This window comes from Camelus bactrianus, chromosome 4 (assembly GCF_048773025.1).
Source record: "Camelus bactrianus isolate YW-2024 breed Bactrian camel chromosome 4, ASM4877302v1, whole genome shotgun sequence".
NCBI classification, from domain to species: Eukaryota; Metazoa; Chordata; class Mammalia; order Artiodactyla; family Camelidae; genus Camelus; species Camelus bactrianus.
This window is the reverse complement of record NC_133542.1, coordinates 77782168-77805669: the sequence shown is the minus strand read 5'-3', so window position 1 is coordinate 77805669 and position 23502 is coordinate 77782168. Positions and strand designations below refer to the sequence as shown.

At 56.1% G+C, this 23502-nt stretch overlaps 2 protein-coding genes across 12 annotated transcripts in view; one reads left to right on the top strand and one right to left on the bottom strand.

Annotated features, from left to right (window-relative positions):
* Positions 1–1096: 1096 nt before the first annotated feature.
* Positions 1097–1760, bottom strand: MRPL41 (mitochondrial ribosomal protein L41). Its single transcript, XM_074362843.1, has one exon. It carries the CDS (start codon positions 1613–1615, stop codon positions 1208–1210), a length of 408 nt encoding a protein of 135 aa, XP_074218944.1. The 5' UTR covers positions 1616–1760; the 3' UTR covers positions 1097–1207.
* An 80-nt stretch (positions 1761–1840) lies between these two features.
* PNPLA7 (patatin like domain 7, lysophospholipase) overlaps positions 1841–23502 on the top strand; it is a 57602-nt gene continuing 35940 nt past the window's right edge. For 3 of the 11 annotated variants that reach the window (XM_074362780.1, XM_074362778.1, XM_074362776.1), the window contains exons 1-15: positions 1895–2001; positions 3233–3264; positions 4463–4537; positions 4688–4775; positions 5154–5233; positions 6597–6688; positions 6839–6979; positions 8047–8206; positions 9445–9525; positions 17718–17846; positions 18301–18381; positions 18964–19090; positions 19690–19836; positions 22050–22150; positions 22278–22424. In XM_074362780.1, coding sequence (XP_074218881.1) covers positions 3235–3264; positions 4463–4537; positions 4688–4775; positions 5154–5233; positions 6597–6688; positions 6839–6979; positions 8047–8206; positions 9445–9525; positions 17718–17846; positions 18301–18381; positions 18964–19090; positions 19690–19836; positions 22050–22150; positions 22278–22424 — 1479 coding nt within the window. In that variant the 5' untranslated portion in view covers positions 1895–2001; positions 3233–3234. Of the gene's footprint in view, positions 2002–2079; positions 2596–3232; positions 3265–4462; positions 4538–4687; positions 4776–5153; positions 5234–6596; positions 6689–6838; positions 6980–7459; positions 7630–8046; positions 8207–9444; positions 9526–17717; positions 17847–18300; positions 18382–18963; positions 19091–19689; positions 19837–22049; positions 22151–22277; positions 22425–23502 lie in introns of those variants that run through there. The other 8 variants (XM_074362779.1, XM_074362777.1, XR_012506673.1 and 5 more) reach the window with 7 other exon arrangements.

The following is a 23502-nucleotide window of genomic DNA, read 5'->3' as shown; positions in this document are numbered from 1 at the left end:
ACCAGTCCATCCAGTCCCCTCCTGTGGACCCTGGGGCCTGAAAGCTCCGCCGCCGCCGCCAAGTCAGAATCATCTCTGCTTCTTGTGTTTGACTTCCAGCTCTTCATACTTACTTAAGCAACTATTTATATAACTAAATGAAGTGGGTTTTTTTCAAAGCTACTTTATAACCCAAGTAGTTTTATATAAACATTTTAAAAGATCACATCATGGCACCAGAAGTGCTTGTAAAACCTCCCATACAGATAAGTAAAAGCTGTGTGCACATTCTGAGCTGCCCTGGCGAGTCATAAACTTGAAACGTGTTCAGTCACACTCACTCATCGTGTCTTCAGTGAACCAAGTAGCTTCCCAGCCTGGACACTGTTAACTCCAAGAACATAACTGGGTTTGTGACTGATCTAACTTCCATGGACAGGTTCCTTCTTGTCTCTCTGGAAGGAATGGATGTTGAAGTACAATCCACAGTGGGGTTTGTCAACATCCACTAAGGATACATAGGTGTTCAGTCAGAAAACACAAAACTTCTATCTTTTGCTTTATTTTCTGATGATACAGCACTCATGCCAGTACAGGTCAGAATATATTAATGTTGAACCCTCCTCTAGCGTTTGTTTTCAGATATTTAACTCAGAGATCAATTAAATATCAAACAGGATTTAAAAGATTGCAGGATTATATGCACTGAAACAGGCAAACACAAGGTGGAAAGAGACTAGCGATCACTAGGGAAATCCTAGTTTTGACACCAGCTTGTGTGGCGTCTCTAGGTTTGTCCCAAGGAGGGCAGTTTCACCTGACCTCCCCCCCCCCAAATAGTTACCTTGGATTCCATAAATATTTTCATCAGTCCTCGGGCTGAAGAATCTGGGGGATGAATTAACCAGTGCAGTCACGTGGCTCGGTTACCTCGTAATTCTCTTCCGCAGTCTAAGCGATGTGTTCCCGCTTCCTTCCCAGAACCTTGTGGTTGAGAAAACGGCTCTTTGCAGTTTCACAGGTAATGGAACCTCTGAGAACTTAGCCTAGGTCGCTAACCTGCTACATTGCACGCTTTATTTTCACAATGAATGACAGATGCCCGAAACAAACCCTGTACGGTAGCGAAGGCCTTTAATAGAAACGCAGCGAGGGAAACGCCTTCCCACCCGCCACCCGACCTGGGACGGGCAAGGAAGGTGGGCACAAGTCCTCCGCTCGCGGGCTCCTAGCGCGGGAAGTTCTTGGGATACAGCTGGAAGAGCTTGCCTTCCTGGGTGGGCTCAAAGCCGTACTTTTCCAGGCGCTCGGGGTCGAAAGTGCCGGCCTTAAAGTCCTTCTCAATAGCAGGCGCCACCGCTTCCAGGAAGAGCTGCTTGGCCGTCAGGGGGGCGTCTGTGCCCTCCGGCGCGCGGTAGTTCACGTAGGGCTTGAGCCTGAACCCGGCCAGTTCGGGCACCACCAGCTCCGGGACCATCTCCTTGACCTGCACGAACTTCCTGTCGCGGGCGTGGAAGCCGGTGCCCTTGGCGCCGCGGCCCTTGAGGAAGGTGCGCGGGCCCCGCTTGCTGGTCCACCTGCTCATTCGGTCGGCGCCCCGCACCAGGGCGCGAGCCGCCCCGCTCAGGAGGCCCATGCTCGGGCCTGCACGACGCGAACGCTCCGCGAGCCCAGCGCACACCACGCGGCCGACACCCGCTCGGCGTGCCGCAATCCCCAGCCCCGGCGCGCTCCGCTTCCGGCGCTCACGGCAGCTTCCGGGCCACCCAGCCTCCGCGCCGCAGCGAGAGTGGCTCCGATTGGCTGTGCCGCACCCAATGTGCAGCCTCGGCCTTGCGAGGGGGCGGGGCTGGCGGGGACCCAGCCAATGCGTGGGGCGGGCCGTTGGGAGCGCGGCCGCCGGGGGCGGAGCCTCAAGGCGGAATCCGGGCACCGGGAGGGGCTGTCGGGAGCGCGGGCGTGGGGGGGGCGGGGCTTCGAGTGGAGAGACGGGAGCGCGGGCGTCGGGAGCGCGCGGTCCCGGTGAGTCGCCGCCAAGCGCAGGCCCGGGGGTCCGGTTCTGTGAGGAGGGGTAGCCATCGGCTTCCCAGCCCACCCGGGACACACACTGACTCACAGGGCCGCTCGGCCCTGACGGCCGCAACTCCGACGGTTCCCCACTCAATGGCCCCCCCCACTCGACAGTCCTCAACCCCGAGGCCCAACCTGGACGCCCCCCATCCGGCGGCCTCGCCTCGCATGACCCCCCAACCCGAAGGGTCCCCCAAACCCGACGGCCCCCAACCACAACCGTCCAACGCTACGCCCCTAGCCACCAGGCCCCCGAGACCGCTGCCCCCCAGCCTTCGCGCCGCCAGCTCCGCCGGCCCGGCCCCTCAGCGTCCCGGCGCCTGTGGGCCTGTCAGGTGGAGCCGCGAAAGGCGCTTCCGCTCCGTGGCAGGTGCCGGGCTGCCCGGGTGGTGGGGAGCGTGAGGGTTCCGGCCAGCCTGGGGCCAGGGCGAGAACGGCCCGGCCAGGACTGGGCAGCAGAGTGGGGTCAGGGAGCTGCTGGCCCTTAAGGAGAATCTGAGAAGAAAGGGTTTCCCTGGGACAGGGCAGACCCAGGACGTCTGACCGGTGAGCAAAGGCACCGAGACCCCGCACCTGCCTTCTGCTCCCTGACTTCTCTGGGCGGGATTTTGGAAGAGACAAACCCTCTCTTGCTGTCGCCCTTCTAAGGGGCCTGGGAGCCACAGGGTGAAGGCCTAGACCTGGCTCCTCCCCAGGGCCCAGAAGCCAGGTGTGCAGGGCTGGTCCCCGAGCTCGCCACCCCTTGGACCCACACACCCAACGCCAGGGCTCAGCCACAGATGGGAAACCCTCTGGCACAGGCCACTAGAAAGGGTCTGGCTCACAGCGGGCCATGGCCGCACACCCCGCCCCAGCCCCAGTGCCCGCCCGAGGCCCGGAACTGCGGCCTCGCTTGCCCTTTACTGGCCTGGCGAAGAGAGGAGCCCCAGGCTTGGCTGCAGTTCTGGGCTCCTGGGCATTCGCACCAGGGCTATTTACTGAAAGGAAAGTGACCCTGATTGCTTCTGAAATGAGTTTCTCTTCACGGAGAACAGTTTTTCATCAGGGTTTTCCTCTCAGTGAGAATGTGGAAAGGAGCCCAGGGGACGGGCTGGAAGCACTGCTCTGCACGTGAGCATGAGGCGGGGGGCCACTCGCTCGGAACCAGCCTTTCTTCTTTTCACTTTGTTTGTTTCACTTCTAGCTATGGAGCAAGAGGAGGACGCGGGCCCAGAGGTACATTTCTGGATGAGGAGAGAGTGTCCTTTTAACATCTGCCCTACCGGCAGCTCCTTCAAGCCTGCAGTGTGTGGGAGTGGCATGTGGGGCCCCTGTTCCCCTTGCCAGGGCTGAGGCCCTCCCTCCTTGTCCCCAAGAGCACACTTGTCAGTTCCTGCTTCCCCTGAGGCAGCCTGCTTGCTTTTTGACTCAAGGCCTTTTCCCAGTGGGACATCTGTAGCCACATCACAAAGGCCTTTATTCCTAAATCAGAAAATTAAATGCATTGCAACCACTCTGAAAAGCTGAAAATTCTGAGATGCCCAACCACAGGAGATTGTAAATAGGTCATGGGGCACCTCTGCGACCCCTCCCTGGACAGCCCTGGCTGCCCCCCAAGTGGTGGTTGAGCTCCAAGGATCACACGACGCTGTGTGTGATCCCGGCTCTCTGGAAGACTGGGAAGGCTGCTTTAGTCCTTGGCACTTGTGTAGGAACTTGAGAGGTTAACAAAAGCCCTCCACCCCAGCCCTATCCTGTTCCTGGCTGCTTGGGAGGAGGAGTGTGGGTACCAGGAGGAGAGGAGAAGAGCTACTTGTTTGGCTGGTTTCTTGTCATTTCCATCCTCAGCCGGCATCCTCTGTGTGAGTGCCCACTCACCATCCCACAGTCACTCTCGCTTACCTTCCTCCCTCCCTCCCTGGGGTCTGGACTTCTGAAGCCCCCATTGACTCCTTCCCTGGTAGCCCTTCTCCGCTGTGAGCTGGACTTTAATGTTCTCAAAATCCAGTCGGCTCCTTGGGGTTTCTCAGCCCTGCTGGTGTGTGGGCTTCTGTCTGGCCGGGGGCCAGCAGCGCGTGGTCCTGCTGGTGACCAGAGGGCACTGAGGGGTGGCCCTTGCACCCCCTGTGGCCGGCTGGGCTCACTCCTCTGGACTTGTGCCTAAGGACCTGGAAAGCTGAGGATTCAGGACTCAGATGCACTGATGATGCCCAGAGCGTTTGTCACTGCAGCACAGTGGCTGGCCCCAGCCGTTCCCAGGGTGCCCTTCCCCTGAGCAGGTGTGCTAGAGGGCCTTAGCATCCTGGAAGGTGGCCTCTTTCTGGAGGACTCCAGGGCTGCTGACTTCTCCCTACGCGCAGCTCTGTTCTCACTGCCTTGGGAGGTCAGGGCTGTGCTGGTCCCGGCCCTCCCTGATGGCAGCCTTCTCCTCCAGGAGGGCTTCTCTCTGGGGGCCACCCTCTGGTCCTGGGGCCTGCAGCTGACGGAGCAGCATTCCCAGTCCACCATGGTAACCACCTCACGTGCTCTGGGTGACGGGTGGGCCCCGGGACCTACAGCCTGTTTCACCCTTGGCTGCTCGGGGCCCTTTGTGCCCAGCTGGGGTTGGGAGGGTCATGGCGGCCTTGCTGATGGGTGCTCTGTCTGTGATCTCGCCCAGCTGGTGGGGGTTGCCATTGGAGTTCTCCTGGCCCTGACTCTTGTTGGCATCACCATCTTTTTTGTATACAGAAGGGTTAGCCGATTCCGTGAGTATCTTGCTTCAGACTCTGGCTCTAGAGGGAAGGGGAGGAGGGCTTGGAGGGATGGGGGAGGTTTGGGTGACTTGCCACGTGTTTTGAGCTGCTGCTGGCAGCTCTCAAGCCTGTGGTGGCATTTGTCGGAAACTGATGGCCAGTCCAGGCTGAGGCTGAGCACGTTGAATCCATGAGACTTTGAGTCGGTTCTCAACTTTCCTGGCTGTCACTTCCAAGAAGAGACACAGTTCCCGCTTCCTCTGCACAGTGTGTCGCAGCCCTGGGGCAAGATGCTGCGTGGCGCCGCCGGGGCAGAGCAAGCTCAGCCTGCAGAGCGCTGCCCTGCGGCTGCCTGGCTGGGCTCAGGCGGCCCCTTGGCTCCCCTTGCAGGACAGGTGCAGCCCACTCCTCAGTACAGGTTCCGGAAGAGAGACAAAGTGATGTTCTACGGCAGGAAGATCATGAGGAAGGTAACTGGTGCTGCGGCCCCGGCACATAGGCCGCCCTCCTCCTGCAACACCCCGGCCTCCACCCCTCAGACGCCTTGGCTCCTGCTGGCCTGTGCCTGGGGCTGGGCGGGGCTCCAGAGCTTGGAAGGTCTGGGTTGCAGCCTTGGAGATGAGAGGGGACATGAGCTGGGAAAGAGGGCAGAGCCCCTCTCGGGAGCTTCCCTGGAGTGCATGGCACAGAGGGGCCTGGCTCCGGGGCTGGGGTTGGTCATCCTGCCAGGATTTAGGGCCAGGACCCACGAGGTGGCAGCTGCAGGGCCTCATTTTCCAGTGTCAGGCACCTGTCCTGGGGATAAGCAACCTGGTACAGACTTTGCTGGTTGGCCCCAGCCCCCTCCTACCCACTGAGGGCAGAAGAGGCTCATCAGACTGCCCGAGCCTCACTGTGCTTACAGTGCACGCTTACAATATTTGCTGCTATTATAAATATCTTCCATTTGCTACTTTTCTCAGGTTACTCGGTTAATCCGGTCAATCCATGCTCTTTGCAGAGAACTTGAACTATCAGACAGGGGTCCTGGGTGTGTCCTCTCGTGGACCCTCACCAGTGTCAGGCAGGGGCAGGGACGCTCAGTGGAAGCTGCTGATAGGCTGTGGTCCCTGCAGCCTGTTCCGTGTGGCAGGGGCCAGCTCTGGTGCAGGGATGGTGAGCGGGCCTGCCGCAGGCTCAGGCAGGGCCACACGAGTGACCCCGATCAGGTCTCAAAGGCCTGGTGTGTGGCTGGATGGGGGATCTGTCCCTTGGTGGTCCCACTGTGGCCTGTGCAGCAGTGAGCTGGCTGAGCTAAGGTGCTGGGGCACCCTGGAGGGAAGGATACCCTGACAACCACAGCTGGCACCACGGGGAGCTGAGGGACAGCAGGGGGCAGTGGCTGTGCAAGGGGGCCGGCCAATACCCAGGTTGGGGCCAGGCCCTCTGTGCTGCTCAGCACCATGTTCAGGGCAGTCCACTGGGCCTTGGCCATGAGGAAGGGTGAAGAGGTTTCCAGACCAGGGCACTTGGGTTGGAGGGGAGGGGTCACCATGCCAGCCTGATGGGTGTGAGGTAGGGAGCATCCACCTCAGGCCAAGGGGACACAGGCCTGGGGACTCAGGCTATCAGAGCCCTGGCTGTTTGGGGACACAGCCGTGCAGCATCATTGTCAACAGCACCAAGGATTGTTCTCTTCTCCTGGGCAGGTGGGCAGGGTGGGGCCAGACTTCGGAGGCTGGCGTCAGGCCTAGAGGTGGGGCAGGTCCTGAGGGCTGGGACTGACCCTGAGGCTGAGAATTGGATCTGGCCAGTGGCAGGATGCAGACTTGGCCTCCCCCTTTCACCCTGCAGGTGACCACACTCCCCCACACACTTGTGGGGAGCACACCCGCCCCCAGGCAGCGGGTGAGGAAGAGGACCAAGGTGCTGTCTTTGGCCAAGAGGTACTGGGAGTGCCCTTCAGACCACATCTCATCCCAGCCACCTTCCCCCATGGGCACTAGCGAGCCTACGCATGTCCTGCCTGCGGCTTCCCTGTCTGCTTTTGAACCCTGTGGGCTTCTCCTCCAGATGCACCTGTCTCTGCCTTGTAGGATTCTACGTTTCAAGAAGGAGTACCCCACCCTGCAGCCAAAGGAGCCCCCGCCCTCCCTGCTGGAGGCTGACCTCACGGAGTTTGACGTGAAGAACTCCCACCTGCCGTCAGAAGTTTTGTACATGCTGAAAAATGTTCGGTAAGAGAGGAGGTGGACACGGGAGGCCTGTGTGTGCCTGCGCTGTGCCAGGGGACTGCCTTTGGCCTGGCCTCCGAGGTTTCCTTTCCCTGTGGCCGCTGATGCTTGTGTCAATGAAAGTAATCAATAAACAGTTTGTAACAGGAATAGAAAACAGTTTTATTGAGACCAACCTAAGAACTGTAGCCGGAAAGACAGCCTCACAGATAACTCTGAGGAGCTGCTCCAGAGAAGCATAGTTTTCAGCACAGTTTTATGCCTTGTCAGAGCAAAGAACATCAAATAAGTCAGGGATACTTTCCTTCAAGGTTTCCAAAAAACCACATCAACACGACACAGTGAGTCGGTGTGGCCCTGGCACCCGGAAGGGAGTCAGCATCGAAGGAGGGCCGGCACTGGCGTCCCAGGAGGAGGGGCACTTGGTCTTTAGTTTCAGCCTGGACGCCCTTCACCCCTGACCCTTTCCTTTAATAACGAAAGCAGATGCACAGTGCTTGCTGGATGGGCCTCACGCAGGCTGCTGTGGTCAGCGTCACATTCACATTAACCCACGTGTAAGCCGGAGCGGCGTCCCCAGACCCCAGTGTGTGAACATCTCTCTCATCGGTCGGCAAAGCTCCTTTCCTCTTGCCGTGTCTGCCCTCCGGGCGGTGAGCAGAGCCTCCTGGTCGGTTCTTCTCTGTGTGTCTGTTGCTTGTTGGCGTTTTCATCTTCAGGGGGGTGCAGGGAGTGCGGGAAGCACGTGGCTGATGGGAGGTCGAGCGTCTGGCCCCCGCCTCCCTGGACACCCTCCTCCGCTGGCTCTTCCTTCCCGGCCGTTGGTTGTGCGTCTGGTTCCAGCTCACAGTCGTGGCTAGAGGGTTCTGTGAGCTGATGGGAAAATGGCTAGGGGAATTCCTGAGTCTGAGCTTCTGCCCTGATGGTGATTCCAGGCGCTTGTGCTGTGGGCTCTGCAGACCCTGAAAGCTGGCTCTGTGGTCTGGCCGGCAGGGTGGGTGGCCTGTTCCCATCCTCCTCTCCTTCCCTCCTTCCCGGAAGGTGTCCCACGTGCGCTCTGTTTCTTGTAGGGTCCTGGGTCACTTTGAGAAGCCTCTGTTCCTGGAACTTTGCAAACACATGGTCTTTGTGCAGCTTCTCGAAGGGGAGTATGTCTTCCGGCCAGGGGAGCCAGACACCAGCGTCTACGTGGTGCAGGACGGGCGGCTGGAAGTCTGCACCCAGGACACGGTGAGGGCCTCAGGCTTGGCGGGCAGGCTAGGGGTCTATCATGTGTTCACTCGGAGGTCGGCCGGCTTCAAACTTGTTTCTGTTTTCCATTGACAAGTTAGTGCGAAACTTCAAGTTTTAGCTCTGTGGGGAGAAGGCAGGCTCCGACCCGCAGGCGGGGCGCAGCTGCTGCCGTGGGCGCTCTCACTTCCGCCTGCACACGTGCTTCCATGCGCCGGGCTCACCTCTGCACTTCACTGCCAAGGCTGGAAGCGTTTTGAAAAGTCTCTCCCACGTCCTCGGAAACCTCAGTGGTTGAGTGCTGATCTGCCATGATCGGTCACATCCCGGCCTATTTTCAGCCTTCAGATTATAATTAATTTTAACTCTCATCAAGTTAATTCAGCTGGACGCTGACTTCTTGCTTCCTACCTCTGTGGGATTATACCCGTGAATCACAGTTGCCAGGGGGTGACCTCCAGGCCAGGCCTGCTAAGGGTGTGTTGCTTTCCAGGCGGGAACTAACCCAGGCTTCCCGCCATAGACACTTACGGAATTCCGGGCCTCCTGAAAGTCCCCACCTGCCGGCCCCAGGGGCCCTGACCCAGGAGGGCGCCTGTGTGTCCTTCGGGCTTCTCGACCATGGCATTGTTAGGGCATGGTTTTCACAGGTGCAGCTTTGTCTGCGCCGACCTAATGGGGTAATTAGAAAGGAAATGGCCTCCAGATGGGGCCTCAATGTCATCCAGCTGGGAGGCCTTCCCCACAAACGCCTGGCCTCTGGGCCAGATGGACGGGCTCATGGACACTGACCAGTGCTGGGTTTGAACAAGTTCAGAGGGGTTTTCCTGGGTTGTGCTGAGATGAAGTTCTTGTATTAAATCACCAGCGTTGCAGGGCTTTCTTTCTCTTAATCCAGAGGAATGATATGTCAAAATGCTATTATTTATGCTGAGAATAACTAAATTTGGTCCTCACAGCCCTTTTAGTTAGGCCAGCAAACTCACTCAGGCAATCAACCCAGCAGTGACAAGCCACGGGGCCGAGAGGCCATGCTGGGCTGGCTTCTTTGTTCCTGTGCCTCATCCTCATTTCTTCTGCCCTCTGCTTTTGAGCTGTTCATACCGCATTCCCACAAGTCTGCTCGGAGCGACCTTTGCCCCCCTGGAGCAGCGGTGGTAGCAGTTGGTTTGCCCAGCTGGCCTGGGTCTGGCCTGGCCTCACACAGTGGATAACTCGGCTCTGCTTCCCAAGTGCAGGATGGCACTGAGGTGGTGGTCAAAGAGGTTCTGGCTGGAGACAGCGTCCACAGTCTTCTCAGCGTCCTGGACGTCATCACGGTGAGTATCCCCCCCCCCCCCGCCCCTGCCTGCCCAGACTCGCTCGGACAACAGGCCCCTCAGCACCACGGCCAGCACTCCAGGGACGAGAGCTGACCCAGGACAGGAGGATCCCCGGTCAGCTGTGTGCCAGGGAACAGCTGTGCCTGGGTGTTGCAGGAGAGCTTGGTGTTGGCTCTTAGATGGTTATTCTTTGGGCGGGTCACACGTGCATGTGCTTCAAGTTTCAGAGGCATGAGGCGTCCCACGGTGAGAGCGTTCTCTCCCTGCCTCCTGCCCGAGGCCCCTTCCCATGAGGCCCCCCTGGGTCTCTGCTGACTGGCATCTCTCGGTTGACCAAGCTCTTGCCGTTCGTTATTGCAGTGAGTGGTCTCGTGCGGACAGTGTTTCTTGCATTTGAGGGCCAGTCTGTAGGGCAAGTCCTTAGGGGACTTGCTGGGTCAGGGGATACACTTCCCACCCCACACAAAGGCTGAACCACCAGGCATGTGTGGGGTGCTTGGTTTTCATCCTTAACCAACTAGGGAGCCATTCATGTTTGATCTTTGCTAGTCCAGTCAGTTAAAACACGGCATCTCATGTTAGCTTGTGAATTTTAAACTTTTTATCAGGGAATATTTCAACTATGAAACCATGTTCAAAAGTAGACAAAATAGTAAAATCAATCTATATGCTCATCACCAGCTACAAAAAAATCTCAGCTCAGGGTGCCACATTCCCTCCCCATTAACTAGAATTTAGTGTTGTTTAATTTTCTTTTTCTTCTGAGCGAGATCTGCATATGATAAAACAAATCAAGTGTATGTAGCTGAGTTTTGATAAATGCATGCACCTCTGTAACTCAGGTGTGTTTGACTTTAATCTTGTCCTTGGATGTTGTGCCTTTTGCTTTTATCTTCAGCTGTGTGTGAGGCGGCTTGCACCTCAGTCTCTCCAGACACTGCACGATCTCGAGGGCAATCAGGCAGAACCTTGGCAAGGGTGCACCCATGCAGGGCCAGCTGTTGGGGTAGCTGTGTGACACTCACTTTGGTGGGACCACTGTGGGTGTCCTCCAGTCCAGCCTTAAGTTCTGGTGTGTGACGTGCATGACAGGCCCCAAACAGAGGCTTTGGGGGTGTCCAGTGTATCCTTCCCGCCCCTGTCAGACCAGCAGATACGTGCTTTGAGCTGTTTGGGGGCCTGGGTGGAGGCATGCACTGTCTTCCTGCAGGACCTGGTATGTCTTCGTAAGGCGCTTGGCCAGGGGGAGAGGGACCCCCTCCTGCCTGGAGCGTTGTGCTGGGAGGGGTACCTGGATGTGCAGGTTGGGCCAGAGAGGGTGACTCTGTGGGGCTGCTGCACGTCTGAATCTGAGGTGTTCTGTGGGTCTGAGCGGCCAGGAGGCCTGGATGTGCTGCATCCATTTGCAGGTAGGTTAGGGCCTTATTTGGCTCTGCACCTCTCCCCCTCAAGTAGCTTTGGAACGAATGGGGTTAGAGCCCTTCTCTTATTTCTTGTTCCCGGCGTCCTGGTCCACTGTGACTTTGGGTGGAGCGCCGTTGGTGGCAGCACCGTGGGGCGTTACCCACTGTCCCCCATCCTCCGCAGTCACTTCGTCCAGCGTCAGTGTCGCACAGCCCCTCCCAGGGGCAGGAGTCTTGTTTCCTGGGTGGGGTGGGGAGAAGAGAATGGGGCGATGTTTGGGAGAAAATAATTCTATATTGGGGTAAATGATCATTTGGAAGGACATCAGTTTTGCCTTACCGGACGTCTGTTGTGTTTGTTATTTTAAAAAATTTTTATTCTTACCAAAATAACCTGAACAAATCCTTAGAACACACTTGGCGCTTTGTGACTGCAGCTGTCTGTGCCACCGTCCCGCCCCAGAAGGGCCTCTTCCAGCTCTTGCCGGCTCCTCTGCACAGCCTGCTGCTCTTGCTGCTTTGTAATTCTCTCATCTTAGATTCGTGTCGACTTCCTGCTGCGAAAAGTGCCCTACTGGCCTCTCTGTCTCCTTCCACCTGCAGGACACTGTCGACAGCCGAACCTGTGGGGCCTGGAGGGGAGTTCCTTTCCATTTTCCCTGGAGTTAACAGTTGCCTCATTTTTCATTTGCTGAGTTTTCTGTACATCGTGTGCTTGGCTCCCTGGCCCAGTGCTCTGTGAGTCGGAGAAGCCCCTGGGCCCTGTCCTTTGTCTCCGTCTGACCTTCCGGACCGTGCAGCCCAGCCTCCCGGTGTCCTGTCTTCCCTCCTGGGCCTGGCTCCCACCTCCCCTTTCCTGGTCTCCTTGTTTGGCAGAGCAAACCCTCTGCTGGGTCCTTGCGGAGGGCTCAAGGGAGACAAGTTTGCAGCCTTACGGATCTAGAATTATCTTCATTCTACACTTTTTCTTTCTTTTGTACTTTTAGGAGGTTTCTTAGCTTTACTCTCCAAATCTTCCATTGAGCTTTTAGTTTCTGTCATATTGTTTGTTTCAGGAGCTTCTTTTCCTCAGTGAATAGTTCTCGTGGGTGAAGTAAGATGAGGTTTCTTTGCTCCCCGCGTCATCTCTGGCTCTTTTCTCGTCTGTTTATTTGCTCTCACGTTTCAATCTGGGCGTTCCCTGTCCCCAGCGGTCCACTCGTGCGAGAGGGACGCCTGTGCCCGCCTGGCTGCATAGCCAACGCAAACTAGCCGGGCAGAAGTGCGTGCCCGAGAGGCTGGCCGAGGGCGCCTCCTGGAGGCTCAGACACAAGTGAGGGAGGCTCAGATGGCCGCAGGCGGCTGACAGAGCCCTGAGGAGGCCAGCCATGCAGGCGCTACCGCAGCGTCAGCTCTGCCGTCCCAGCGTGAATGAGCGCGGCTGTGTTCCCTTGAAACTTTATTCACAGAAACAGGTGGTGGGCGGGATTCCGCCCTGAGCTGCCCACCCTGCACCAGAGGCAGATTAATGCGGCCCGACAGGGTTAGGTTGGCTAGGGCTCCGGGGAGATGGAAGGTACTCTGGGTGCTGGGATTGCCCTGCACCTGCCCCTGAGCAGTTGCTGTGTGGCTTCATTGTAAAAAGAGAAACGGTGTGAGCTACTTGGCAGTTGGCTGTGAGCCTGCGTGTGCTCAGGGCTCATCCCCTGGAGGTCCCAGCAGGAGGGCCAGGGGGCTTTTCTCTGGCTTTCAGGGCAGAGTCCCACAGAGGCCTCTGCCAGTCTCCTGCTATGGGTGGAGTGGTTTGGAGGTGGAGGAGTCTGGGCACCCCAACCAGGGGGACACTGTCCACCAGCCCAGGTGTGAGGTGGCAGGTCCTGGTGCTCATGCCCGGCTGCCTCACCGTCTGCAGGAGAACCCCGCGGGCAGATGCGGGGCGTGGGGGGGACCTGGCCCACGCGGGACCCTAGGTCTCCATATCTTGGCTTCGAGCCCTAGAGAGAATGTTTCTGCTTTCATTAGACGGCCCCTTGGCTCCAGCCGCCGCCACCATGCCTTTCGGTTCCCCCAGCTTCCGGAATGTTGCTGGTGTGTCATGTGGGCCTAGCTCCCGTTTTCCTTCTTTGAGGGCTGTGTCTTCTCAGTAGAGCGGAGGAGAGCGTGTGCCCCACCAGGGAGGAGACACCGGCCCTTCCCTGCAGACTCCGTCTTTAATGGGGATGGGCTTTACGTGAGTGTTTCCAATTGAAGCAACAATATGTTCTTTTGACACTGAGGGGATTTTGATTCTTCTTTTATTTATTTATTTTTCCTGTTTCGTTGAGAAATCACTGACGCCTGTCCCTGTGAAGGTCTAAGGCACACAGCATGGTGGTCTGACTCACGTGGTTGTGAGTGGCACCACAGGAGGCTTCGCTGACATCCGTCATCTCTTGTAGATGCGAGAGAAAGGAAAAGTCCCCTGTGATGGGCGCTCTCAGGACCTGCTCTCTCGCCGGCCTTCCTGTAGACACACCCAGTGGTGGCCGCAGCCGCCGTGCAGTCCGCCGTCCGTCACCTCCCCGGCTCTTATTTCTCTTACAGCCTGAAGCTTGTGCCCCTTGACCACCTTCCTGCAGTTCCACCCCCCATTGTTTTAGTTTTTACAGACGCGTTATGAAATATTTCGGGTGCGCCGTGGGCCAGGTTGAGTGTGGCCGCCCGGCTGCCAGGACTCAGGCCAGCTGTAGTGCCGGTGCCGCTCAGCCCCGCCTGCCCTTTCCTGGGGGCAGCTGCTTTTCCGGATCTTCTCGGGTGCTCTGAAGGAGGCGGTGTGATTTTCACGACTAGCTCGTAAGTGGCGTCATGCTACCTACCCTCTCCTGCAGTGTCCGAGGTCCGCGTGGGGTCTTCAGCACACGTTCCCGCCACGTGCACGCGTGGCTCTGGTCAGTCGTCTGCGCTGCTGCCCCGCTGCTGGCATCCGGGTTGCGATGAGTGTTTCCTGCGGTGCCCGGCACCGCAGGGGACATCTGTAGACACGTGCAGGCGTGTACCAAGCCTGTGTGCACCTGGCTGCAGCTTCTCCTGTGGCTTTCAAGCTTCTCGATTCTAGGTGAGGTTGAGGGCACCGTTTTTCTAATCAACAAGTCATTTTGAGCTATTTTTAGCATCAGCTGCTAAGTCCTCATTTCCTCTTCCCACCCTCCCCCCAAACACATACACATACACTTTTCTCCCCGATTCTGGAACACAGATGAGATCTGCCTCATTGGGGTTCGTGGACACATCCCTCCCCCGCTCCTCCTGGTCTCCTGGCTGCTTGGCTTGCTGCTGAGTAGGGGGAGTGCTGACGACACAGGCCCCTGTGGAGATGGCCTGGATGGGGTGAGGCCGAGTCTGAGACAGACCCTCTGCCTCTGTGAGCCTGCAGAGGCCGCCAAGTGCCACACCGGTGTGGGGGCCCGAGCTGGGATCCCTGGGCTCACGAAGAGGGCAGGGAACCTGCAGTGGGCCTCCCATCGCCCTGCTGGACGCCCGACAGCAGACTGCTCCATGCTGTCCTGTGCTTGTATTTCTTGTGGTGTGGTTGTGGCTCTCTTACGGGACAGCCTTCTCTTTATAAAGGGTTTGAAATGAGCCCAGGGGACTCCAAGCAGAAGCCGTGTCACTGAGTCCGGAGCTCCCTGAGTACACGCGGCGCTGGACGCCCAGTGCTTCCGCCGTGCAGGGCTGTTGGAGGAAGGGGTGTCTGCCCGGCTTACTTCAGAGGACAGTCACGTCAGGAGACTGCATGTCCACCAGGTGTCACCTGTCTGAATTTTTGTCCGCCTGGCCTCACGAGTGGACATGAGACAGGGCTCTCTGTGACAGCGGCAGCGAGCTTCCTCACGCCGATGAGCTGCTGTCTCTGGCAGTGTATTAGGCTTCTTCGTTCTGGCTCTCAAAGAAGAAGGACATTGAGATTTTATCTTCTTAACAAAAATAAAATAGAGTTGAGTCCTTCTGTGGCAGGGTGGTACCACTGCAGCCCTCTCTCCTGCTGATGACAACAGAAACTCTGGTCTCACATCCAGAGCAGCCCAGCACGGACAGTGAGACTGGAGCTAGGATTCAGCCTCAGCCCGGCTCTCAGGCGAACCCCCAGCCCCTGAGGGGTGCCTGTGCCGGCAGGAGCAAAGCATGGGGGGCAGCACGCTGAAAACCAAGAGACACTGGCACCCAGCCCCGGGGCTGTGAGACAGAACTTGGGGTCTGAACCTAGTCAGCTCAATAGCCTGCTAAAAAAGCCCAGCGTCCTCTGGAAAACCTGGCCACATCAGTACAACGTTGAATGAACCACTTAAATGATGGCCAGATTAGATGGAAATACCAAAATCCAACTATTTGCTGACTCCAGGAAACCCACTCTAAGTACAGAGATTAGATAGATGGACTGTCGGATAGAGTCGACCCCAAACCGAGGTGTGATTCTGAGGGTGGGGGGTAACACGCACCAAGGAGATGTCACACCTGAGCGGGTGTTCTCCCAGCAGCAGGATGGAGACTGGTGAGGTGACAGGAGAGATGGCCCGCGGCTCCAGCCCACAGAACAGAGGACAGAGAGCCTGAGCAACACCGCCGACCAGCTCGATAAAGTAATTAACTGAACAGTTACTGAACACTGGTCCCAACATCAGCAAAGCACATTCTCTTCAAGTGCCCATGGGACGTTCACAAGACATTCTGGGCCATAAAACAAATGCTGATAAATTTAAGAAATTGAAATCATACAGTGGTGATCATTTTGTAGCATATAGAAAAGTCAAGTCACTGCGTTGTACACCAGGAACTAACATACTGTTGTAGATCACTTATACTTCAAAAACAAACAAATTCATAGAAAAAGAGAGCCGGTTCTTGGTTACTAGAGGTGGGAGTCGGGGGCAGAGGTTATTACATGAAGGTGGTCAAAGGTGCAGACTTCTGGTTATAAGATAAGTAAGCACTAGGGACGCAGTGTCCAGCACGCGGTGTGTGACACGTGAAGGCTGTCCTGAGAGCCACCCCGAGCTCTCATCACAGGGAGCAGGTTTTCCTTTTTCTTTTGAGTCTCTGTGAGATGATGGATGCTCTCTGCACATACTGTGGTCACCGTCTCATGATGCCTGTGTATGTCTTAGACATATGCAATGCTGTATGCCAGTTATACCTTGATAAAACTGGGAGAAAAGTAATGTTTCTAACTTAAAAAAAGAAATCATGCAAAGTATACTCTGACTGTAATGGTAACCAGTGTAACCCATAACAGAAGTATGTCTTATTTTCCTCCTTCCTATTCTGAAACGGTCAGTCTCACTGCAGGCAAAGATAACTTTCTTTAGTAGGTTTTCCAAGATGGCACAAAACATGTTATCAACAAACTCCGATATCTTTTGTTCCTTTGTAAAGGAAGCCAAAGGGGGGTGAACTTTTTGGTAATGCTCCAGTACTCTATCTTATTTGGAAATGATCTAGATATTTAATGACTACCTGTCATTTAATTTAACTTAGCAAAACTGGAAGGTTTCAGAGGACCAAAAAGATGTGGGGAAGCTATTTAAAGGGTTTACTAGAAATTTTTGTCTCATCCACATCCATTCAGTTCACTGTCTTCAACGGTCAAATTTATTTTATTTTATTTTTTTGTCTTGGAACATCAGTCACATTTAAATTATGCATGAAAAATTTCATCCTACAAAGTTATTTTCCTTGCTGACAAGTTTTATAATAAAGACAACATGAGTTACCTGACCAGTAAGCCCAGGTGGAATAGAGCTGTATGCTAGCATTATTTTCAGTGTTGTTAACTCCGAAAACATTCCTGTTTTAAACCAACGGCCCCAAAAAGTTCCCTTCACCAAAATTAAGCCCAGATCACATAAACCCAAAGAGCACTCAGCCATTTCTGTTGTGTTTCAATCCCTATCAGCACATGTTTGTCCTAAGTCAATTAAATAGAGTGCTTCTACAAACCGAATCTGGCAATACGTCAGGAGGTATGAAAATCACCCACAGGACACACGCCCACATGTGCACAGACACGCGCGAGCTCACGAAGGGTGCAGGCGGGCCTCCTGGTCTTGTTCTGAAGTTTAGCAAGTGACAGACACAAGCCTGGCAGGCCTGTTCAGATTCCAGCTGTAGCCAGGGTTTCTGTAACTCATTCCTCCATATTGAGCAAGAAGAGTGAGAACTTTGTTCACACAAAAACCTGCATGTGAATATTTATATTAGCTTCACTTTTAGTTGCCCCAAACTGGAAATCACTGGCAGAGGGATGAGGAAACAAGTGCACCCCTAGGGCGGCCGAGTCCTCACCAGCCAAGGGCATGGAGTCCCTGCGCAGGGACAGCGTGATGAGCCTCAAGTGTGTCTTCTTGGGGAAGGGCGTGCCTGCGTGCTTCCATTCATGCAACACTGTGACAAAGGAAAAGAGCTGGTGGTTGCCAGGAAGCGGCGGTGGGAGCAGAGGTGGGAGCGGGACTCAGCACTGTGCACCAGAAGGGCCAAGGTCACTGCGTGGGCTGATATTGCAACAAAAAACCTCATCTCTCCTCCAGTGCCGGCCAGTTCCCAGAAGAGGGAAACCGAATGCTGCCCGCTGGGTCCTTGGCCACGTGGAGCCAGCTTGTGGCGGGACAGGCCCGGCCAAGCTGTTGGGCAGGTGATCCTTGCAGGGGCCCAGGCGCCCTTCTGGAGAGCAGGGCTGTGAGATGAGCTGTGACGCTGGAGACTGGGATGTGGGCTGGGAGGGCCATGCTCCGAAGGCCCAGAGGCCAGAGCAGGCTGACAGGGCTGTCGTTCCAGGGCCACACCGCACCGTACAAAACCGTGTCCGCCCGTGCTGCCGTCCAGTCCACCATCCTCCGCCTTCCAGCCGTGGCTTTTCAAGGGGTTTTTGAGAAATATCCTGAGACCCTGGTGAGGGTGGTGCAGGTGGGTAGCTTCTCCAGGCAGTGTCTGCTGCTGCCATGGGCATCTCGGGGGGTGCAGGGCTGGTGCCCTGAGTGTCTTACCTCCAGTGTCCGAAGTCCCATAGCCGTGAGGCCAAGTCCAGAATAGTGGAGTTGACATCACTGGCAGGACCGAGTGCTGGAAACACAGCGGGTGTAGGAGGAGCTAAGGCAATTTTTTAAAAAACTTGTAATATGTGTTTTACAGTAAAGTTTAATGCTGATAACCTCAAAGAGGACTTCGGGTCTCTCACTGCCCATAAAGAGCTCTTTTTATTATTAGACTTCGTGACTTGAAGTAACTTCAGATTTAGAGAAAACTGTCAAAAATGATGTGGAGTTTCCTTCTGCCCCGAGTGTCACACCTTGGGGGGCCAGGGGAGTTGTCTGCGATGGGGCTTCTGACCTGTGAGCCCGTGTGGGCCTGTCTCCCCCAGATCATCATGGTGAGGCTGCAGCGGGTCACGTTCCTGGCTCTGCACAACTACCTGGGCCTGACCACTGAACTCTTCAACCCCGTGAGTGCACTCGGCGTCCTGACAGGGCCTCGTGCTGAGAGCCTGCCCCCCTCTCCGTGGGGGCGGGAGCAGGTTGGGGCCCCCCACTGTCAAGGCTGGTGGGGCTGATCCGATGGCTGTGAGGCGGATGAGGAACTCGCTCCCCACAGACTCTGCTGAGACTTAATGTGAAGTCATGTGGCCCTGCGCTGTCCCCAGCCCTCGCGCAGGCCCGGCGCCCAACCCTGAACACGCACCCGCTGTTAGCCCCTGCGCCTCGTGGGGTGTGCTCCAGGGCCTGGTGATGCTTTAGGCTTTGCCATCGTTTGCCGACATTTTAGAGCAAATCCTTTTGTTTTCTACATTGTTTTTCTTCTCAATGAAGAGCAGGGCTTCTGACAGTTTTGACATTTGTTTGGACACGACAGGGTTGCCAAGATGAAACTAAGCTGGGCCTTTACTGCCTTAAAGGCAGCTGTCTTCCTGCTTGGCCCCAGCCTCCCCTCAGCCCCTCAAGTGTGGCTTCTCTCAAGGGCTTCACACTACTTCCCGGGGGCATAGCCCACACAGCCAGGAGCAGCCGGCTTCTCTCTCGTGTCTCAGGAAAGCCAGGCCATCCCCCTCGTGACTGTAGCCAGCGTGGCTGCTGGAAAGGCCCGGAGACAGATGAGCTACAGCCCCGAGGAGCGGCTCGAGAGGCCCCTGCAGCCCCAGGACTCCTGCGAGCCAGGTATCGCTCCCCTGCCCCAGCACCTGACCTCCCACGGCCTCAGCCTCCCTCCCGCCCTTGCTCAGCAGCTGTCTCCCCGGCTCTGCGGGGGATCTGGCTTTTCCTGTGGGGGAAAAGCTTTGTGCTCTGGCTGCACTGCTCTGAGCTCTCAAGAGGGGCCTGGATTTGGGCAAAAAATTGTTCATTGAGGCTTCTTGGGCAGAAGTCACCTCCGGGGTGATTGTGTACACACAGCCATGCTACCGTGCTGTTGTCCGCTATGGCGGACACGTCACCGGTTGTTTACAAACAAAGTATGTGAAGTCCATCTCAGCAGAGTTGCTGAGGGACTCTCCTGGACGGTTGTCCTGGTTCCGTAACCTGTGGGGCCAGGAGCTGTGGCTGGTGGGGTCTCCCCCGCAGTGCTCAGCTGGCCGGCCTTGGAGAGGGCTGAGCAGGGCCTGAGTCTGAGCCTGGCACTTGCTGTCACTCACCTGGGCAGGTGGGCACAGGTGATGAGGACATGACCTGAGGGGCAAGGGTGCAGGGCCCGGGCCTCGGCCCCGCGGTGTGTGTGTGCTGTGGGCGTGGAGGCCCGGCCTCACGCCGTGTCCTCCCAGCAGGCCGTGGCAGCAGCTGTGCTGTGGCCTCTGGGCCCACTGTGCTGAGGAGGAGCCACTCCGTCCCGCTACCTTCGGTCCACAAGGAGATGGCAGACGAGCACAGCCAGGTGCAGGCAGCTCACCAGGCCCCTTCGGCCCCACCAGGTAAAGGACTCTCTGTCCCACCCCAGACGGGGGGCGTCTTGCCGCCTGGATGTCCTGCAGGCTCCTCCCCACACGCTGCCCCCAGTGCCCCTCCTGCCACTGCCAGAGCAGCTGCTCCAGCGCCACCCTCACCCCAGAGCCTGGCTCTGCCCGCTGGCTACTAACGTGCCACAGCCTCCACTGAGACGGATGTTCCTTGGCCTCTGCCCCCTGGCCACCACCCAGGTTTTGCTTTCACTGTAGCAGAGCTGTCCCCCGGAGGTGTCTGCACCTGCCCCCTCTGCTGTCTTACAGACCACACAGCTCACGGGCCACACTGCTTACAGGAAGTCCTCCTTCCCAGCCTGTGCAGTTTTCCGTCTTTTTCGTGTGGCCCCTCTGGGCCCTGCAGTCAGGCCTCGTTGTGGCTCTTGCCCCCATCTTCTCAACAACTCGTGAGCCTGAGGTCCTCCTTCTCCACTGGGGTGGGCTCCGTGGTCTTTTGCCCGTTTATCCCTTGGGTTGTCTTTTGTTTTCTTGTTAATAGGAGCTCTTTTTTCCCCCAAGTGCTTTCTTTTAATTGAAGTGTTGTTAATTTATGATGTCGTGTTAGTTTCAGGTGTACGGCAAAGTGAGGCAGTTACACATACACATATATATTCTTTTCCAGATTCTTTCCCATTGTGGGTTATTACAGGGTACTGAGTACAGGTCCCTGTGCTGCCCAGAGGGCCTTGCTGTTTGTCCAACAGGGGTTCTTTGGGTTTTCTCTATGTGAGCCGTTTGCTGGATGTCTGTATTACAAATATTTTCTTAATGGTACCTTTAGGTGGATAGGAATAGAGTCCAACTGGCCAAATTTTTTCTTCTGTGGTCAATACATTCTGTGTCCTGTTTAGGAAGTCTGCCTCTAAGATTTAATATTTTCCTCTTGACACGCATCTCTCTAGAATTGACTGTTTTGTCTGTGTCGTGGCACATTTCTTCTGTGTGGCTCAGCTGACCCACTGTATTAAAAAATCTGTTCAGTGAAATTTTTGAAATAAAATGATATTAAATGATAGATAACTGAAAATAATAGCAATTCACATATAACAAAATTTGAAGATGAATTATCCAGTTCCATGAGTATATCCAGTTACTATCCATACAGGTAGAGGCTTACCTTTCCTCTGGCCTATGTACATTGTACACTCTCATGGACATGATTCTGGCAAAAGTCAGAGGTATGCTCAGTCTTCCCTCAGCACCCATAGGGGTTGGTTCCAGAACCTCCAGTGGATACCAGAATCCATGGACGCTCCAGCCCTGGTATGATGGGGTGCCGGACCGTCCGTCAGTCCCCCGTGTCCCTGGCTTCCACTCCTCAGAGTCAACAAGCTGTGGGTCAAATTTGATACACTGGCCAACGATACTCAACGTTTTAATTTTCATAGACCATATGATTATGATGGCAGCTTAATACAGAAATACGCAACTTTTAATGCTTTCCTGTGTTTATCCCAGGAAGTATGGCTGGGTTTTTATTTTTAAATTAGATGTTGGAATCATAATATTTTGGCTTATTAGTAGTAAACAATAATAAAAGCAATAATGTGGTGTATAGTAGTATATCGTATGTTAGTGTACATCATATAATAATGTAATGTCACAGTAAGTGTAACGAACCCACAGTATCTCAGGACGGACAAGACTGGTATTGTTAACTGCTGTGTTGCTTTAAACATTTCAAAATCTTGTCACTGTGATTAGAGAGCAGCTCCCAGAGCTGCGTGTTTCCTGTGAGACATGACATTTAAAAAATTGCTGGGGGTCGGTCTTTGTAGTTCCTGGTGACAGTCTCATGTTTTACTTTTTCATGTAAGCTGCATTCTTTGGCCACGGGAAGGAAAGCACTGAGGCAAAGCCACACAAACCACAGGCAGACCCTACAGTCACCAGGCAAAGGCCCTTCCGTGACTCCTGCCCTGGGTTCTGGCTGGCCCAGTGGGAGCTGTGGTTTGCCCCACCCAACCCCCATTTTGTCTAGACCGGGACCTTCCCATCATTTGTATTTCTGAGGAGTTGTCACACAGCTCTCTGGGTGTGCCTGAAGTGGGTCTGTCTCCATTCTCACCTACAGGGTCTGTGTGCTTGGGATTCGGGCTGCACTCAGCCAGCCCTGCCTGGGTGGGTGCACGGGGCCCACGTGTCCAGGGAGCCAGCATGTGTCCTGAGTCCCCCTCCCTCCGTAGGTGGCATAACCTCCACCACCTCAGACCTCAGAGTGGCATGTGACCACGCCCGCATCCGCCCACACGCAGAGGAGCGCCCTGGGAGCACTGCGGCCAGCAAGGTAGGCCCCCCCCACCCCGGTCCTGGCTGTGCCCAGCCTGTGCCCCGCGGGGCCCAGGCCCGCTGGGCCTCCCACAGCCTTCCCGTGCCGCAGCCCTGCTGATGGCTCTGCTGGTACTCTTCTCAAGTCCAAGAAGAGCGTGATTGTGACAGAGACACCCTCCGCTGTCTTCTGCTACTCGGAGAGCAGCTCGGACGAGACTGCAGCCAATGGGAGGACAGATGCCATCCTCAGAGCTGCCAAGAAGGACCTGCTCACCCTGATGAAGCTGGACGTGAGTGGCTGCTCCCGCCTCCTCCCTGGGGGTGTGGGCGCATCTGACCATCCCCGCAGACCCAGGTCTTTCAGAAGACCCCCTGCCTGCAGGAGCACGTCCCAGGGTTGAGGTGGCTGGGGCGCCTGCCAGGCAGGACCTGGGCGGGGGTCACGGCATCCCGACACGGGCGGCGCCACCTCCCAGCGCTGCTGCACCAGGTCTCCGGCTCTGGTCCGCCCTCCACTTGCCCGCCTCCCGCAGCACGTCTCCAGGTCTGGGTGGGTGCAGGTAGCAGGGGGTGAGCACCCCTCCAGCCCAGTGTCCCCGCTCAGAGGCGCGGGCCTCTCCTCTGAAAGTAGTTCTCCCTTGCTGCCTCCAGGCAGTGTCTTTGTCTTTGTGCTCTGCGGCCCGCTCGCCACCGGAGCGGGGGTGGGCTCCTTTTTGTCTGCCGTGTGCGACGCTGCTCGCGCTCCTTCAACCTGTCTCTGAGCCCTTTTGAAAAATGATCAGCGCTGTCTCTTCAGAAGCTGCCTCTGTCCATTTTCTCTCCTCTCCTTCAGAGACTCGCAGGAGCGTGTGTCCTCATTTATCCTTCACGTCTTGCTCCTTCCTCTGTATTTTCCGTTAGAAAAGCCTTTCTCGACTTGAATGTGGACGTTTTCACTTAAGTGCACTGACTCTCCTGGCAGCGCCTAGTCCGCTGTTAAGCCTGTGCTTGAGCTCTCGAGGTCGGTGCCGGCTCTGCCCTGCGGGAGGCCGGCCCCTCTCGCTCTGCCGTCACAGCTGCTCCCTCGGGCTTTGGCGGTGTGACGCCTGTGCGCGTCGCTGTACCAGGTCGTCCCTTGGGGTCTCTTGGTTTCCTTTGTCCCTCTGGTCCTTGTCTCTGTTGTGCCTGGTTCTGCTGGACAGCTGTGCTTGCTGGTAGGAACCGTGCGAGACCGCAGGTGCCCTCATCTTCCTACAGAAAGGGTTTCTCTTTGCTTTTGCCAGGAGTCTGGGCCAACCAGGTGTCCCAAAGCTGGACTTTAGAGTTCCTCAGTTTATGCTGAAAAATTCTTATTTATTATATTTAATTCATCTATAAGTTTTTCAGATT

What these genes read in the sequence shown, in the direction of transcription:
- MRPL41 (XM_074362843.1), bottom strand. Translation starts at nt 1,615, where the DNA reads ATGGGCCTCCTGAGCGGGGCGGCTCGCGCCCTGGTGCGGGGCGCCGAC.